The sequence below is a fragment of the Heterocephalus glaber genome, unplaced genomic scaffold (assembly GCF_053883595.1).
Source record: "Heterocephalus glaber isolate CG9 unplaced genomic scaffold, H.glaber_assembly_v1.0 deba00001610, whole genome shotgun sequence".
Taxonomy (NCBI): Eukaryota; Metazoa; Chordata; class Mammalia; order Rodentia; family Bathyergidae; genus Heterocephalus; species Heterocephalus glaber.
The window spans coordinates 3,666,981-3,684,666 of record NW_028258381.1 but is presented as its reverse complement, the minus strand read 5'-3'; the positions used below and the strand labels follow the sequence as shown (position 1 = coordinate 3,684,666).

Below are 17,686 nucleotides of genomic sequence, written 5' to 3'. Positions count from 1 at the left end.
TGGTAGGAAGACAGACTTGAGATGCTTCATGTGCATCACTGGTAGGAAATCTCAGCTCCTAACCACAATGACCTCTACTTACGCTGCTGAGTGACCTACTGACATGGCTTCCAGCTTTCTCCCAAGTGCCCAGTCCCAGTGAGAGCAGGGGGAAGCACTATGCACGTACAGCCTAAGCACACGAACGCTATTCCTAATTGCACAACTGCTACTATGTGGACATCACTAGGCCCGGGCCACATGGGGAAGGAAATTCACTCCACCTTTTGGAGAGGAGACTGTAGAAAAGTTGTGGATATATTTTTAAATCACCACGTCACATTTAAATTTGTTGCTCAAAAATACATCATATACAGTATTAAAAGGTATAAATGGAGAAGAGCATTTCTGGCAGAAGAAAGGCCAAGGGAAAGATTCAGAGGCAGAAAAAGGAGCCGGTCAGATCTAGAAAGCAGATGTTGGACAAGGCTAGTGAAGGATAAATGCAAAGACACAGAGGTTACATATCAGAAAAAGTTGACAGAGCCATTGATCATCCAGGCAAGATGCTAGAGGAATACTGAAGAAACACTGGAGGGATCCAAGTTGTTATGAAGCAAAAGATGAGCTAAGAGGACTGGGGCTGTCCACCAGTCAGGAAAACATAGAAGGCAGATTGAGGGTGGGGACAAGGAAGAGCAATAGGAGGTACACAGGGCGGAAGCCCAAAATCCAGCATATCGTGGTAAAACTGGGGTCAGCAAGAGGAATGAATCATAGTGACTTCAGAGTGTGGGGTCCAAGAATTCAGTGCTCCTCTCATTGGAGAGAGCAGACAGGAGAAAAAGTTAACTGAGCTTCCTCAATGCTTAGCTACTACTTTGGACATGATGTGTTTGAGAGGCCTCTAAATAGAAATGTTGGGCTATCACCTAGAATTACTAGCTGAGATCAGGGAGACATGTCATGCCAGGGTTATAAATAGGAATGGTGGCTGAAACATGGACATAGAAGGCAGAACCAAGGAATAAAATGCAGGGAGAGAACAGACCTAAAGATAAAATTCTGAAATATTCACTTTCAGGAGATGAATGACTAAAATAAATTAAATAAATAGCAATAGCTGGAGAGATGGAACAAGAATGAAGAGAAAATAAGATAGAAGGCAACTGGGTGGGAACTAAAGTTGAACACTGCTTACAGAGAAAGGGAAGGGACCCAGGGATTTCAAAAGGCTGCTGGCTTATCTTAAAGGTGCAGACCATGGCAGCCCATGCAACTGCAGGTTAGGACAGGAACAGAAGGGAAATTCAGACTAAGGTTGGGGGGAAAGAAACTTTAGAAGGTAGAGACACTTGACAAAAATTAGTACTTAAAAGTGTGTAATGGCTAAAGTGTAACAAAGAATGGGAGGATAAGGAGATAACGGGACAGAGGCACGAACTCACTGTAGAGCAGTATCACGTGGGAAAGCAGAGAAGTGACCGTAAATACAAATTAAAGGCACTGGAATTAAAGTACCAGAATTACAGGGGGTCAAAATCACAGATTGTTTTCCTTCTTTGGAAAAAAATTAGAAAAGAAGAGTAGCTGAAACTAGACATCAGAGGAGGAAAGGTGGGAAGTTTAAAGGATTCTACCCTGAAAGTCTTAATTGGGAAATATCACAGGTTTATGAAGGGAAGAATGAAGTCCAGCTCTAAATGCTAAGCCATGTGATAGCCATGTAACTTAAACTGTACTTATCTCTGTTTCTTCCTGATCACAAAAAAAACAACATATTGATGCACATTCATTATAGCACTGCAGCAATTTCTTTAACAATAACCAGAAAAAACAAAAAAAACAAAACAAAACAAAAAAAACACATGGGCTTTTTGTACATCTAGGGTAGAGGACAACTTTTACACATCAGTGTAACAGAGGTATACACTATTTGGATCATATTTTCTATAGTGTTATGTTCAAATAATTTTTTTGGTTTCTCAATTTCTTTGATTTCTTCCTAAAAAGTAAAATAGTATGGTCATATGCATTATTATAAGACTGATGCCTGGGAAATGTGACTTTGAGCTCAAGGGATTTCAATACTGTGAGACTATGTACTTGAATTAAAATTGGTATACATTTACAAAAATATAAAAAAAGAGCAGACAATCTTTTGTTTCAAGAATGAACTGCATAGTTTTAAAAATCAGGCTATTAACAACTGAAAATAAACTATTTGAAAATATATCTTAGAAAAAGAAGTTACAGAACTTGGCTCAATGGACACCTGTACTGTTTTCACATAATAAATGACTTTGAAAAAAGGGATAAATGCATATATATGCTCAAGTTTTTAACACCACACTTTCTAACATCTATGTCTTCTAGAATAAAATTATTTTCTAAATAATGAATATGATGCAATGAAATTCTTGTACAGTATTTGGTTTCATTATGGCTATTTACTTTCATTCCAATGTTTCAAAGATTATGGCCTTATATACTTTTGATTTAACAACTAATTTTAACATAAATAGCTAAAGTGTGAAAATTACATATATATAAAAATTAACTATTAAATTATAGATGGTTTATGATGTTTATGGTGGCTTTTAAAAATATAGACAAGAATTAACTTTTAAGACTTTAAAATCAGGAGCACATAAACCTGCTAAGTTTTCCTTGGGGTTAAACACTTACGGGTGTGTATGAGGGACTCATAGACTTAAGATTCTGAAAGTGAGGAAATAAATTCTGTGTATATATCAACATATGTACACACACACTGTACTTACAATACAGGCTCTCTATACACATATTTCCATGTGTATATCATTTTGTAGTAGTAGCATTTTAAATCTTCAGACTTATCATAAATAGCTTAATAGACTAAGCTTCATCCAGACAATGTTTGAAATAAGTTTCATGATGTGCTCTGCATGAGGAATGTTGGAAGAGTAAGACACAGGAAGAAAATAAAAAACTACATCCATAAAATCCATCCATAAAAATGTTGGAAATGCTCAAAATAAGAGTGAAATAAAAACAGCCCTTACATGGTTCACTGAATGAGCAATATTTACATTTTACTATTAGAAATAAATTTAAACAACTTTTCTAAATATTAAAATAGTGACAATTCACTATGATTTATATTTTAAACTTCTTCAATGCAAACCTAAAATGTGTAATTTCTTCCAAAATTCACATGGAGATTTTGTAATATTTTATCACACTAATTAATTCAATATAAAAAGTTTCTTCAGACTGATAGCTTGTATTAGACCAACACTCCAAATGAAAATGATAAAGGCAGAAAAAAAATTTTTAATAAAATAAAGTTAGGACTTGTGGTACCAAGATCACAGAGAAAGCCAAATTCTTTTTCTTGCACTATTTTACCTCACAAAATTTCACATTTCCTAATTCAAACAGCAAGACATGCAGGCCAAACAGTAAAACGTGATCAAGAGCTCTTTGTCAATCTCAAAAGCATAAGAAGAGAAAAACAAGTCCTGAAACACCTACCCCAAAATGACCTGTAGATCACCACTCAGAGAAAAAGCAACCGAAATAAAGAAAACTCAAAAATCTTTGCAGTTATTGCCCTAAGGCATTTGTCAAATCCTAAATTGTTCAATGAGCACAGAGTGAGAAACGAATTAGAATGAAGTCGCTCTAAGAGGGTAAAAATCTTCAGAAAGCTTTGATAATCACATTGGGAAGATAAAAATTGGAGTTTGGATTCTTCCAGGAAAGAAGATCCCAAAAAAACCCTTCAGATTTTTAAATGAGAGCCCAGAGAGTTAGAGAAACTTAAAAAAGTGAAAACTGAACACAGACCACTATCAAAAGACTAAATCTCAACCTCACAAAATCTCAAGCCCTGGCTAGAATAAGGTGATCTGTTCTACTGTTACACCAATCCAAAGAAAACCAAATCCTCTCTACATCTTCTGAATCTTTTCATTTATATCCAGTGCTTGCTCCAAACTTTCCAGACAAGTGGGAGGACTGAACCAAATCACCAAAAACCAAGAAAAAAAAAGTGAATGGAAGGAGGTAGAGGGAGATAAAGCACACAAGGGAAGACTTCAGAACAAAAACCCAGCTATTCATGGAGCTTCTATGAGCTGGAGTCCCTGGCAGATAACTAGTTAAAAGGAAAGAGTACCTGATTGGTTGGCACAGTGCCAGCCTGAAATGGTCTATCAGAGGTGTAACACACCAGGGTGGTTAAAAAGGAAGGCCCTCTGGGGGCCTCCTACCATTCCTGTCACTTCCTGCTTCTAAAGCCCAGGATAAATGATTTAGCCTCTTTTGTTCTTCACCTCTGAAGGGAGAAGCAATATGATACAGAGTCTTGGAACAGAGGTGAAGACACCTTTGTACCATCATTCTTATAGTTATTAATCAGTTGGGTGACTGTGGACCTTGCAACTTCTCTATGTTCATCTGTAAAAAGACAAACATATGATTTTTTTAATTAACTGCTCTAGAATTTTAGCCAGTTCAAATATGACTGCTATGACTCAGATACTTATATTCTCATGATTATAGATTTTTCAGTAGCACATATTGGGTTGATATTTAGCCAAATGGCAATGTTTTTGGTTTTCACATTTATTAACTTGTTGCAAATATTTCCTGTGTTTGAATTTGTTAGGGGAAAAAATAAAAAAGTGATTATTAATAAGAAATTAATATAACCTAAAGTAAAGTTTTGGCTTGTGAAAGAAAATGTAAACTTACTGTATTTTTCTACTTTTTTAAAGCTTCAAAAGTCAACTGACCATGTTAGTAGCTAAAATTTATGCAGAAAGAGTTGAGGTTTTCTTCATGTATGCAGGAATATGGCCCTGAGACCTTCATCCTATCAGCAAGAGTAAACCAAGGCGTTTACCTGAGGAGTGAGAGGGAGGAGCCCGGTGATAAAGGAGTGTGTTATCACTGGCAGTATCACAGGCAGCAGCATGTGCACTAATAAAAAGCAGACAGCCCTCTAGCTGGTTTTACTTTTGTTCCTTAAAGTCTCCACAGAATAGAGAAGCTCCTCAATATCTACACTCAAAGTAGGCAGCTCCCATTGCCTTGCATTATGTCATCACATTCCAGGATGAAAAATCGATTATTTCATTATAGGAAAAAAACTGTAAGTGGAAAATGCAGGAGGCAACATTTTAAAATATACACAATAAGTATATATCTCAGGTGTGTTACATATTAACTAACATCCTTTTTTCTAGATAAGTCCTTTAAATACACACATACCCAAATACTTGTGGGTACATGTACCTCTCTATTTTTTCCTATTTTTTCTATTATTTACCTAATAGGGAAGAACATTTCTAATACTAGCTGAAGACAGTAGTTGAATTTTATTTTCTTAACCCTTCCTGTATTTTCTCATGCCTTTCGTAAGGAATGTAAGTATTCCAATCATGAGAGAAAAATTAAACCTTAAGTATACACATTTGATGGGCTACTAAGTTTACCAAAAACTATTCTGTATTTTATCTGTATCGTGATTGTCAGAAAAATTCAAAACTTTCTATAATCTTCTGATATTTCATCAGTAAAAAGATGGAAAAAGTCCATATCCTTTATAATACATAGGTTACCTGGGTGGTATCCATACACCTATAGCATTTTACCTACATATCCTCCACGAAACTTTTACCACATTCCTCAAACATTAGAATTTAAAACACTGGAAGAACTTTTTTTCCCATTTGAATGATTTGACAGTGTCTTGCACCTAGCAGGAATTCAACAGGCATGTACAGAATTAAACTGTGTATATACATGTAAGTATTTTTATACAGTAATCATTTTTGGATTTAAAATCAGGTGTTTATATCTTAAAATATCTCTAAAAAAACCTTAAGATAGAATTAAGAAGTTATATTTTTTCTTATTGTAACAGTAAATTGAAGACATATTCTTCTTCAGGAAGACATTTTGTTTTCTATTGAACTTTAGTTAACTCCAGTCTACTGTTCGCTTGTTACTTATCCCAATACTTGCTATAACCTGTTTTATATTTTTCTCTGTCTTTTAACCTAACCAAAATAAAATATCACTATGTCCAACATCAGGTTTGATGACACCATCTTCTTACTCAAATACATTTCATAACTTCTTAGCATCTACTGAGCTGTGCCAAAGCTTTCTCTCAAATTTGTCTCCAATTTACTGCTCACAGCAACCCTTGCCAAGCTCTACAGCATACAGTTAAATTCTTCTCAAAGTTTATTCACTCAAGTAAATTCAGAATCCCAGATTTGATCCCTAGCACTACCAAAAAAATAATTTTAAAAATTCATCCCAAATGGCCTATTAAAAAAATGACCTCCCATGTCACACTTGATCAGTTTTATATTGTATCTTTCCTTGCCCTGACCAGCATTTGTGAATTTTTTTTTAAATTTCTTAATAATTGCCTGAAGTGGGCTCAAATGACTAGTTTGTTTGGAGGTTCTGTTTCTCAGCAGGGTGTATGATTTATTTTCTTAGATCCTGGTCAGCATCTTGTCAGTCTGGTTCTTATCTCACACCTGTTATTTACCTATACTTCCAACTCTGTCCCTCACTTAGGCCCTCAGGATCAGGCCTGTTCACCAAGTTAGTCACTATGTTTGGGTTTCAATATGAACACTAATCTCTGTACTGAGCATGTCTGGAGCCCAGGTCACAGAGGCTGGGATGATGGGTCACCCATTCCTAGGCTGAGTTGAAAGTAGTAACTAGAAGGCCCCTGAAACCTTATCTCTTGTCTGCTTCCTTGTGCCAGCTCTCAGAGGCCTCTGATAAGTGTAGATGACAGTGCCATGATTCCAACTGCACAAGCCCAACTTGCCAGAGTCATCTTATATTCAACTTAGTTCACACTCCACATTTTGCTCCTTTAAAACATATCAAATTAGCCATCACTGCCACTGTCCTTACTAAGACACTCATCCAACATATAAATTATATTAAGACCTTCCTAACACACTCTTCTCTCAAGCTTCTACAGTCAATTTTCAACAATGCAGGAAGAAACATCCTTTAAAATACACTGTACTTGAAATGGATCGTGCCTTTCTTTTGCCCAAAAGGTTCCACTGCAGCCCCAATTTACACAGAGGTTAAGCCAAGTTCTTTATACTGGCCTCCATGGACTTCCAAGACCTGGCCTCCGTCTTACCCCTCTAATCTTACCTTTTACTCATCTCCCCTTTGCTGTCTTGGATCTAGCAACTCTGTCCTCAAATATTGGGTCAAATGTCACTTTCTTAAGGCCAAATCTGAGTATCTTATTTAGAATCACAAATGACCTTCTCCCAATTCCCTCCTGCCCAACCACATTTGTGATTTCATTTTTATTTTCTCTACAGAATGTCTCATTTATCATACTTATTATCTATCTTTTCACATTTGTATGCAAGCTTCCTTCAAGAGCAGGCAGGGTTTCTTCAGTAATTTATTCTTTCAGTTATTTCCCAGAACTTAGGACAGTGCCTTATATACAGTGGGCACTAAATAAATATTTGATGAATGAATGAGGAATGAATAATGAATGAATGAATGGCTGTCATATTTTAGGCCATGAGTTTGACAAAGGCTGACTGTTCTACCTCACAGTAAAACCCAAAGGTCAGGGAGGCCAAAGGACAACTTCATTTTCTGGCTTCCACTTTCTCCCCTCTTCAAACATCCCCCATATGTTATCCTGAGCCCCACCTCCGTACACCCTGCCTTTGTCTGGACTGTAGCCACTGCACCTTACCTGCTTGTCATAACCTTCTGTCACCGCCAGGTCAATTAATTACCTGGCTCATTTAGAAATCAAAGCCTCCACAGTGCACCACCTAGCCTCACTGCTAGGCCCACCAAACCAGGTCTTCTAACACCCTCACTTAGGAAAGCATGGTCATTACTTACCAAACATGAGCATTTTGGTGCCACACAGTCACTAATGACTTCTGCAGTGAGCAGATTATTCATCAGTGAAATGTGATATTCCTCAGGGCTACTGTAAAGGCCAATGTAATGTAATGCATGTAAAATGTATAGCATGGGGTCTGATACACATGTGCTTAAAAAACATTGCCTTCTGTTGCTAATAGCTTACATTGTATAGATACCTTTGCTCAAAAGTAGAAGCCAGCTCTCCTTTGGGTGATAAAACCTACTGAATTTTTCAAGACTCTTTTAAGAGTGACTAGTTAATAGACTCCAGTAGTGGATATAAAAGCATATGCCACATGAATCTGTACAAACTGTAAAAAAGCAGGAAGAATATTTTAAATATAACATCAGTCTGGTGTTACAGCACTCATGAGTTCAACCAGACTCCCATAACAAACCTCCATCACTTAGATCTCACTGAAAGCACACAGAGTAAAGGGAAGCCAGATCCTCAGTCTCATGAACGTCAACTTTTGATAACATGCCTCCGTGTACACCAAAGGTCCTCAGCTTATCATTTCTATAATACTTTTAACAAGAATTCCCAAATAAGTCATTTCCTCTTTGTTCCTTTACTCTCTGTTGGAACAACATCTGTTCCCTTCTCCTTTTTATTTTTTTTCTGGCTTAGCCCTGAAAGCAACTGATTTTGTAAAAATCCTATGAGATGGAGGTGGTATTTAGGCATTATGAAAGCTGAGCATTTTATGATGACATTTTATGATGACATTTAGCTTTGTCACTCCTGCAGTAGAAGTGTCATCAGACAAAGTATTACACATTTCAATAAGTAAGTCACTTTTATTTCAAAGCCGTGACAGGAAAGAAAATGGGTTAACAAATGAGCTTTAAAAAACATAGGCTTTGTACTTTGGAGAATGCATCATACACAAAAATACATTTTGCACTGCTGTTAATAACAGTTACTCAAGGTTCAATAGAAAGACAGCGGAGACAATGTGCAGTCCCTCAGGAGTGGTTTCTCATAGCTAATTTTGGAAAAAAGAGCTTTTAAGAACCAAAGAGTAATAATTGGTCTTAAAAACATTTCCCTTGATCAAATAAATCAGTATACACTTCTAAATTACTCAAATGCTAAACTGTTTCTTTGCACGTATTCATAGAATTGTGGTTATCAACAAGAGAAAGTCTCTCTTAAATTTACTGTCACTTGTAACTGTCTCCTTTTCACAGCTAAAGTCTTCTAAGTTGCCATTTTTAAATTAAAATCTGTTAAAAGTCATGGATAATCTTTAGCATTTAACTGATAAGTGCCTTGTAAACATCTGAAACTCATAAGTTACTGAAGGTTTTGGTGGACAGCCAAGTTCAAGACTTTGTACCATAATAATTTTATTTTCATTTCTTCATATCTTTCCAAATATTTGTTTCAATAAAGCATAAAATAGTACCATTATCACTAAGATAAGAAGACTAAATAGGATATACCTCAATTAATATTATTTATTGCCTTTTGAATTGTACCAGAAATTTTCAGTAAGTAATACATTATTAAACTAAAAATTGCTTAGCTGAACTTTTGACACAAAGATCACAGGTCTATAAGGCAGGTAGATTTTAGGAATTTATAAAACCTTGTTCTTTTTCATAAATATATAACTCTTGTATATATAAATATATAACCCTTGTATATAACCTTGTATTACCCAGAAAGTTTTTAAATTTTTTAAATTCTTGATGATAATGGAATGATTTTTTTCCCTACTCTGTAGAACACATCCTTTGTCTTTAACTTCCCATCAGATCTCTGATGACAGATAAGAAAGTATGACTTTGCCATTTTTCTAAAACACCATTATTTCTAAGAAGATACGTTTCTGTACACCCTAAATATAAAATACATATCTACACTGTCTTCACAGTGGTTCTTACTTTCGAGTATATTTATTTGAATCTTATATTTAAGGTTCCCAGTTGAAACTTCCAAGCAATAACATGTGGGAAATACTGTGTCACCCTACAACTAATGTAGTATGCATAATCATTACAATCCTTTAGACAAGTGCATACATCTTTTGAGGACTATTCACATCACAAACACCTAGGAAACCTAGCTAGTATTCCAAGTGCTGTGCCGTGATAGTAAATACTGAACTTAGTCAGAGGTTACTCTTATTTTAAAACAACAAATGCCAAATAAGTGAGGTAAATATGTAAGTTGATGCATTTTTTTGACAGAAGTAAGGGACAAGGAAATAGAAGGAAGAGAAGGAAGAAAAGGAGGGGTTAAGAGCTCAGCAGCAGGCAGGAAAGCCAAACGGGCAGCCGGTGTCTTGGGTGTCACTTTAGAAACTTCAGCTATCTTATTCAGTTCTCACAAGGGTCCTATCTGCACAGCATCTCCATGATGTACACGGGAAATAATTCAAAGGCTGCATTTGTAATGTATAATCTAAGAAAACAAGCTGACTGAGCCAGGTTTAAGATTACTTCAAGATTCTAAGCTTTCATACCATTATATGCTGGCCTCTTTAAAATAGAGCGTTATTTATTGGGGTAATTTTTTTTAAAAGTAGTTATACAAAAGTTATTAAGTCAACCAAGGAAGCACAAAATTACCTTAAAGTAAAAATTTTAAAGTTCCTAAACAGTGCCTTCTTCACCCACTCATCTCCCTTAAGTAACTTTTAATGTGATTTTTTTTTGGTTTTTTTTTGGTACCGGGGATCAAACTCAGGTCCTTGCACTTGTGAGGCAGGTGACGGAACCACTAAGCTAAATCCCCGGCCCTCATTAAGTAACTTTTAAAAATAACAGACTTAGGGTTTGTCAATTTTGTTGATTCTTTCAAAGAACCAACTCCTGGCTTCATTGATTTTTTATATCGTTCTCTTAGTCTCCATTGCATTGATTTCTCCTCTGATCTTTATAATTTCCTCCCTTGTATGAGCTCTGGGGTTGTCCTGTTCTTCTTTTTCTAGAAGCTTGAGATGCAGCATCAGGTTGTTTAATTGGGCTCATTCTGTTTTCCTGATATGCGTATTCACTGCTATGAATTTCCCTCGTAAGACTGCTTTCATTGTGTCCCATAGGTTCCGATATGTTGTATTGTCATTGTCATTTAATTGAAGGAATTGTCTGATTTCTTCTTTAATTTCCTCTGTGACTCACTGCTTATTCAGAAGTGTGTTGTTCAATTTCCACGTGTTTATGAAATTTTTCGAGTTTCGAGTTTGCTATGGATCTCCAATTTCATCGCAGTATGGTCTGAAAATATACAGGGGATAACTTCAATTCCCTTGCACTTACTTAAACATGTTCTATATGTGAGTATGTGGTCTATTTTTGAGAATGACCCATGTGCAGCTGAGAAGAATGTGTATTCTGATTTTGTAGGGTGGAAGACTCTGTAAACATCTGTTAAGTTCATTTGTTCAAGAGTTCGATTGAGTTCTAGTATTTCATTACTTATTTTTAGTCTAGTTGATCTATCTATTTGTGACAGTGGGGTGTTGAGGTCCCCCACTACAATTAATACAGAGTTGTAGTTGTTGAAGGAGCAAGGAGGTGAATGAATCAAGGAAGGAGAACATGGAACATACTCTCTCCATCTAGTTCCAGCAGGAAGTCAGTGCAATTCAAACAAGGCTCAGGGTCCTGTCCTCACCCCCGCCCACCTCCCTTCTCTTTCCCTCTCTCCCTAACACTCTCTCTATCCCCTTCTTCCTTCTCCCTAACCTCTTTCTCACATATACTTAAACTAAAATATGTATTAACATATAGTAATCCCCTTTATTCAGAGAAAAGCTATTCAATTTAATGTCACAAGATAATAACATTATTAAACCTAAGTAAAATATATTTCCTAGAACTAATTATGGCTCAAATTCCAAGAATGAAAGGATTTACAGTGCAAGTTGGGAAAAAGATGGGGCAGAGAGGAAATAATTAAAAACTGAGAACACTAGGAGAGAGGTGATACTAGCCTAAGAAAGGCAGAGATAAATACAGAAAGGTCACCAAGTCGGGTAGAAGGATAGTTATAAGGTGATGCACCTGGCAGTACCACTGTGACATGATGAAAATCATTCCTATTATGGATTAGTTCAGCAAGCAATATAATACTATTTTTAAAACAATTAGAAATTTGGATATGCATACTAGATTTTAGAAACACCCAAGAGCTTTTGCTTCTTATCCTTTACTGAGTAAGTGCTGATACCTATGAAGGGACAATGAGTTGTTCAATGCTAAAACTAGTTAGTGTGCCACTCAGGTGGCTAAACCTCTAGTTTAACACTACTTTTATGCCACCAGCTGGCCCCTGGAAGCACCTCCATTAGTTCACCTTCTCCTTTGCATCCACAGGGCCAACTACAGTAACAGATCACTTTGTTCTGTGTGACTAACAGCTCTCAGGGCCAAACAGACACACCCAGGAATAGTGACTCAGGGAGCAATCAAAACCTGAACTTGAGTGACATAACAGAGCACCCAGGGATTATGTGCCCTAATTCTCACTGTACTTCAGCTATGTGCCAACTTGATTCAATATTTTGCAAGAGTAAGAGTCACAATTCACAAAAGAATCTAGGCTAGAATTAGGAAACACAGGCAAAAGACATTCTGATTAAATGTTTCCATACTCAATGCTAGCAGAAGTCATACTTGGTGAATAGGTACCATTGAGTGACTGGAAAAAAATCACTTTAATGAAAGATGACTTTTTATAAAGTAATTAAAGGGGATGTTTTCATAAGAAGAGTTCACAGTAATTAGGAATACATGCATATATTACCTTGGGAACATTCCTTGAGAGACAAGTAATTACTTGGGAGAAAGTCTTGCTAGACCCTGTCAGACTTTATGAAGCTGACCCAAATGTAATTATGTCAACCACACGGTAAAAAATAGAAAAAGCCTAAAAAAACTGAATAAATTAAAATATGTTCCTTTAGGGCACATGTAAGATAGTATCTATAATTGCATTTTCCCAAAGGAAAATTCTCAAACAACATAAGCAAATATGCAAAAGAAAGGGGAGAAAAGCCTGGAAACAATGTCTAAAGGACAATTATCAAAACTAATATGTATAAGTGATTAAAAGTGTAGATTTTTAAAAATACTATAAAAGCATCTTCTATTTATAAAAGAAAAATGATTCATAAACAGTACAACTTAAACTAGGAACAACAGTGTAACAGTGATACTAAAAAAATATTTCAGGGGTCAAGGGTGTATGTAGCTCAATGGTTGTGCACTTGCCTAGCATGTGTATGGCCCTTGGTTCAATCATCAGTACACAAAAAATTTAGACTTATTTCCAGTAAAGATAGATGAGATATAACATTATTTTTAACTCCTTTCTCAAGGTACTAAAAGGTTAACCTGGTGTTTCATGATCAGATTTTAATTGTTCAGACCTCTTAGCAATTAATTAATTTAAGATTTATTTCCATTAATGTCTTATCTCAATTGGAAACAGAACAGTGAAAATGGATCTGTTCTTTTCTGTGATCTCTTCTTAGGTTCTTCTTTGCCAGTTCTTATCCCTACTTGTTTGGCCTCATATTTTAGCAGAGTTTTACAATGTTGATTACCAAAGGAATCTCCTTAAGAAAAGGAGCTAGAAATTATTCTATCCATTAAATCTACCTTATTCAAATACTTCATGAGAAAGAGAGATTGTCCCCATAACACAGACATATCCACTAAATCATCTATAAAAAGAAGTATCCTTGGAAAAAGATTCAAAACCTGAAAGCTTATCTTGCTTCTGCAGGTTAAGAACAGAACGTGACTTTCTGTTGAGTAAATGATAGTTGTGAAAACCAAGCTTCATATTTAAAAAGCAACATGTTCTGACAAGCTCTTTATTTCATAATAATATTCGTCCTTACTTTAAAATTATTTACAGGACCTTGTCTCGTTATCAGCTAAACAATCTTAATTTTTTAAAACAATCCAGTCAATGAATTTTGCCCAGAGTATTTGATTCTTCAAAAATCTTTAAATAGATAAGTGTCAGATGAAGAAACTCCCAAAATATTTGATAAATATCCCTTCCATGCATAGATAGCCAATTTGCCCTCAGTATTTATTGCATTTGGGTAAAAACTAGCATATTCTTCAATGTTTTTGGAAAGACAACAACAAAATTGCTATGATTTATATTCAATTGTATTATAACTCAATTTGATCAAATCTCTTTTTTGAATTCGGCTTAGATATGTATATGTAGCATTCTATGTCTTATTTGATGTCATTTTGATTTTATGCAAGAGAAGCAAAACATTACATTGTTCTATAGAAAATTCTTCAATTTCCTCCACTTGTTGTTCCAAGAGAGCTCCCAGCAGACAATGGCCAGGGGAATGGTATTACTTTTAGAGACTCACTAAACACACAATGCCCTTGCAAAGAAAAATACATCAAAAAGTCACAACTAATGTTCAGTTTCCAGTGAGTGCTAGCCCAAAAATTTAGTAATACCTCCTGAATTATGTCTGTTTTGTGGCACTGAGTGTGTGGCCCAAAGGAAATAGGGTGATAACTACATAAATGCTAGGTCACCACAGTACTAATCTTCACCTGCATGCTACACTTTCCAGTTTTCCTGCCCCAGCCTTATACACATTCCCAACTTGAATCCGGGAAGCACGTCTTCATATGTTCACCTTCTCCTCGCCATCTATGGGGCAGCTGATCAGTAATACAGTTCTCTACCACTAATGACTTTCAAAAGCATATAATGTCCTCTAACAAACATTACAAATGTGCTGGGCATGGTGGCACATGCCTATAATCTGAGCACTGTGCAAGGCTGAAGCAGAAAGACGGCGAGTTTACTCCAGCCCAGACAACATAGCAATTTAGTGAGACCCTGTCACAAAATTAAAAATTTTAAAAGGGTAAAGGTTGTAGCTCAGTGCAAAGATCCTGGGTTCAATCCTCAGTGCCCCCCCGCCACACACACACCAGAAAGAAAGAAAAAAGAAATTAGTAAATGTTAATATATGACATTTGTTATTTTCCCTTTAGAAGGACACATATGCATTCTTTAGTTTTCTGTTATTTTATAAAATACCACTATTTTTGATCATAGAACACAAGGCATAATTTTTAAAACACTCATGGTTCAATTTAGAAACTTGAATTAATATTTGAACCCATTAATAAAATTTGGTCAACTATTATGTCTGATTCTATACTTAATTTTTAACAGTAGGAATAGTTCAGCACTTTTTGCAACATACTAGTACTCAAGAAGATAACACAGCTGAAAAGTCTGGTTATTTGACTTCAGAAGGTTTGGGGATAAAATCAACTTGCACTTGCAAAACCTTCACTTGACATTAGCCTCAGCATATTGTGTCTCCCTCAACCAATGGTTGGATTTTTAGTTGCCTGTCATATGAACCACACTAGATCTTATTATTTCCATATTTCATAATTGCTATGTGTTGACATGGAAGAAAGAAATACCATCACAGGCCTCCTCAAGTCCTGTGTAAATATAAATGTGTGCACCAAGCAGTCTCCATAACTAATAGATACTCTAATTAAACATCATAATATTTTGCCCAAACATTTTAAAATTCTAAGTTGTGCTTGGGAAACTTTGTTGGATTCTCCAAAGTGTCTTCCATGATGCTGGATATATAAAAAAACTGTCAATAATTTTTACTTATTGACTACAGGAATATATCTGCAATTTTATCTGAGCTCTGAAATAGGACTTGTAAGATTTATAAGGCAATATAAATATTTGATAAAGAGCACCAAGGCCCTAAAATGCCCAATACCTGAGGTCTTCATTTTATAGTACTAAATTATCATCTGGCTTTTATACTGTTTCCACATAACTCAGAAAACAGATAAATAAAACCATAGTTTATGTAATCACATAAAGCAGAATTAGTCTTATTGAGAACAAAGAAAATTTCACCAGATTCACCAAAATATTTCTTTTCAGAGAATAAAGAAAATTTTAAGTTCTTAAAATTTAGGAATACATCAAATAATTTTATTCCTAGTCCACATATCTTGCCCTTCAAGGGCTAAGATATTAGCGCCTGGGCACATTATGAAGAGAGGGATCTCTCCACCTGGAGCTGGGATGTACCGCCTCTCCCCAGGTCCATATGACATCTGCAAAGTACAAGTTTCTTATGAATCCACAGTTATCTTTCCTAAAACTAAGGGACCTGCTTCATACATGTAGACATACATATCTGTTACACTATGCATGTTAGTTTTCCACATTTCAAAATTTCTCATTTCAAGATAGAAACACTATTACCTTTCTTGCTTCCTTGATCATCTTCCTAATGGTTTCCTTTATTGTAAGCAGCTGTGCTCTCGGGGGATGGAAGAGGAGGTCTATGTGGGTACTCCCTAGGAGTCCAGGCATCACGTAAGGCCAGCCCAGATCAAGATTGGGAGCTTCCACATCTGACTCAATGGGCCAGTAGGTTCCCGAAGATGAGTTTTCATCGCAAGAAATATCAGTTCCATGTGCTGTACTCTGGGCAGCCTTCTGGACATTTTTCAGAATATAATTAATTTCTTCCTCAGCTAGAAAGTCTGAAACTCGTTCTTTGGCAAGAAATTCTTGGTATGCCTCTAATCCATGTTCTATCAGAGTGTCCACAGCTACCCGATACCATTCCTTGTAGTGAGGCTCAATGTAGTTGTCAGACTTACGCTCATCATTCAATGAGGAAAGCATGGAAGAGGTCTCCATGCTTGCAAGTGTTTGATGCAGGCACTTTCAAATGTCCATGTAGGCAGTGGCAAGATATACCTGTGTGTTTGAAAAGAAGAAAATGAAAATCACTTAGAATTCTGCATGCAAATGCTTTCTGACATATGTTAACTACTATTTTCACATTTACTCATTTGGATTACCTAAGTAATTCACAGGGGCATATATTGCATATCCAAAATGGGAATTGCAGAAAAATTCATGTCTCTCTCACAAATCAGTTAAGCAGACTTCCTTTACAAACTGCTGTCTGATTTTACTTTTTCAAGGTACCACCCTCAGCTTTCGATCTAAAAAACCTCTCTTCTCTGACACACTGAAGTTCTTTACTTAAACACAGGGCTGGACATGATGGCATCAGTTTCTGTGAGTCTCTGGATTGTGGCTTTAAAATACAATCAGAACACAGCTAGTGCCTGGCCAGCTGGCAATCTAAGTCTCTACTAAGCACTTGTTAGGCACATAATAATACGCTACATGAAATGCAAAAAGCACAAAATATTTATCTTTCAGGGATTTACTAATTAGTTAAAGTAGGTGGCAAAATATATACATAAACTGTTATCATTTTGAACAAAGGGCCAAAATAAGTATGTATTCATCCTCACTTGCTAGTTAATGCCTGAACTCAGCGCTTTAAAAATATAAGCAAGTAGAGCTCAATAGAAAATGAGTTATGGGCAGTTCTGTGCAGGAGGAAGGCTTCTGCTGAACCTGGGGTTCTGTGAGTAAAAATCTGATCAGATGGCAGGAAGAAATATTTTTATTCCATGCAATACTAAAATGATAAGCAAAAGCAAAGAACAGTAATCAGTGCTGTTCAGGAATCAGGAAAAAAACAACTCTGGATGCTGGAAAACAGGCTTCTTTTACTAGAAGATAAAGCTGACTAGAAAAGAGAGCGCCATGTATGGAGGGTCCAGGAGACTTTTGTGATTCACCAAAACTTGTGCTTAAAACAACTTGTCTGGACATTGCTGGGGACCAGAAGAGAGACACTCAGCTAAAAGAGTCTTTCACTGCTCAAACATCCCATGA

At 36.1% G+C, this 17,686-nt stretch overlaps 1 protein-coding gene across 4 annotated transcripts in view; it reads right to left on the bottom strand.

The window, feature by feature from the left end:
• Sack1b (scaffolding CK1 anchoring protein B) overlaps window positions 1–17,686 on the bottom strand; it is a 75,190-nt gene that overhangs the window by 37,638 nt on the left and 19,866 nt on the right. For all 4 annotated transcript variants that reach the window (XM_004868827.3, XM_021247615.2, XM_087196002.1 and 1 more), the window contains one exon: window positions 16,184–16,687. In XM_004868827.3, the coding sequence (XP_004868884.2) occupies window positions 16,184–16,627 (444 nt within the window). In that variant the 5' untranslated portion in view covers window positions 16,628–16,687. The remainder of the gene's footprint in view (window positions 1–16,183; window positions 16,688–17,686) is intronic.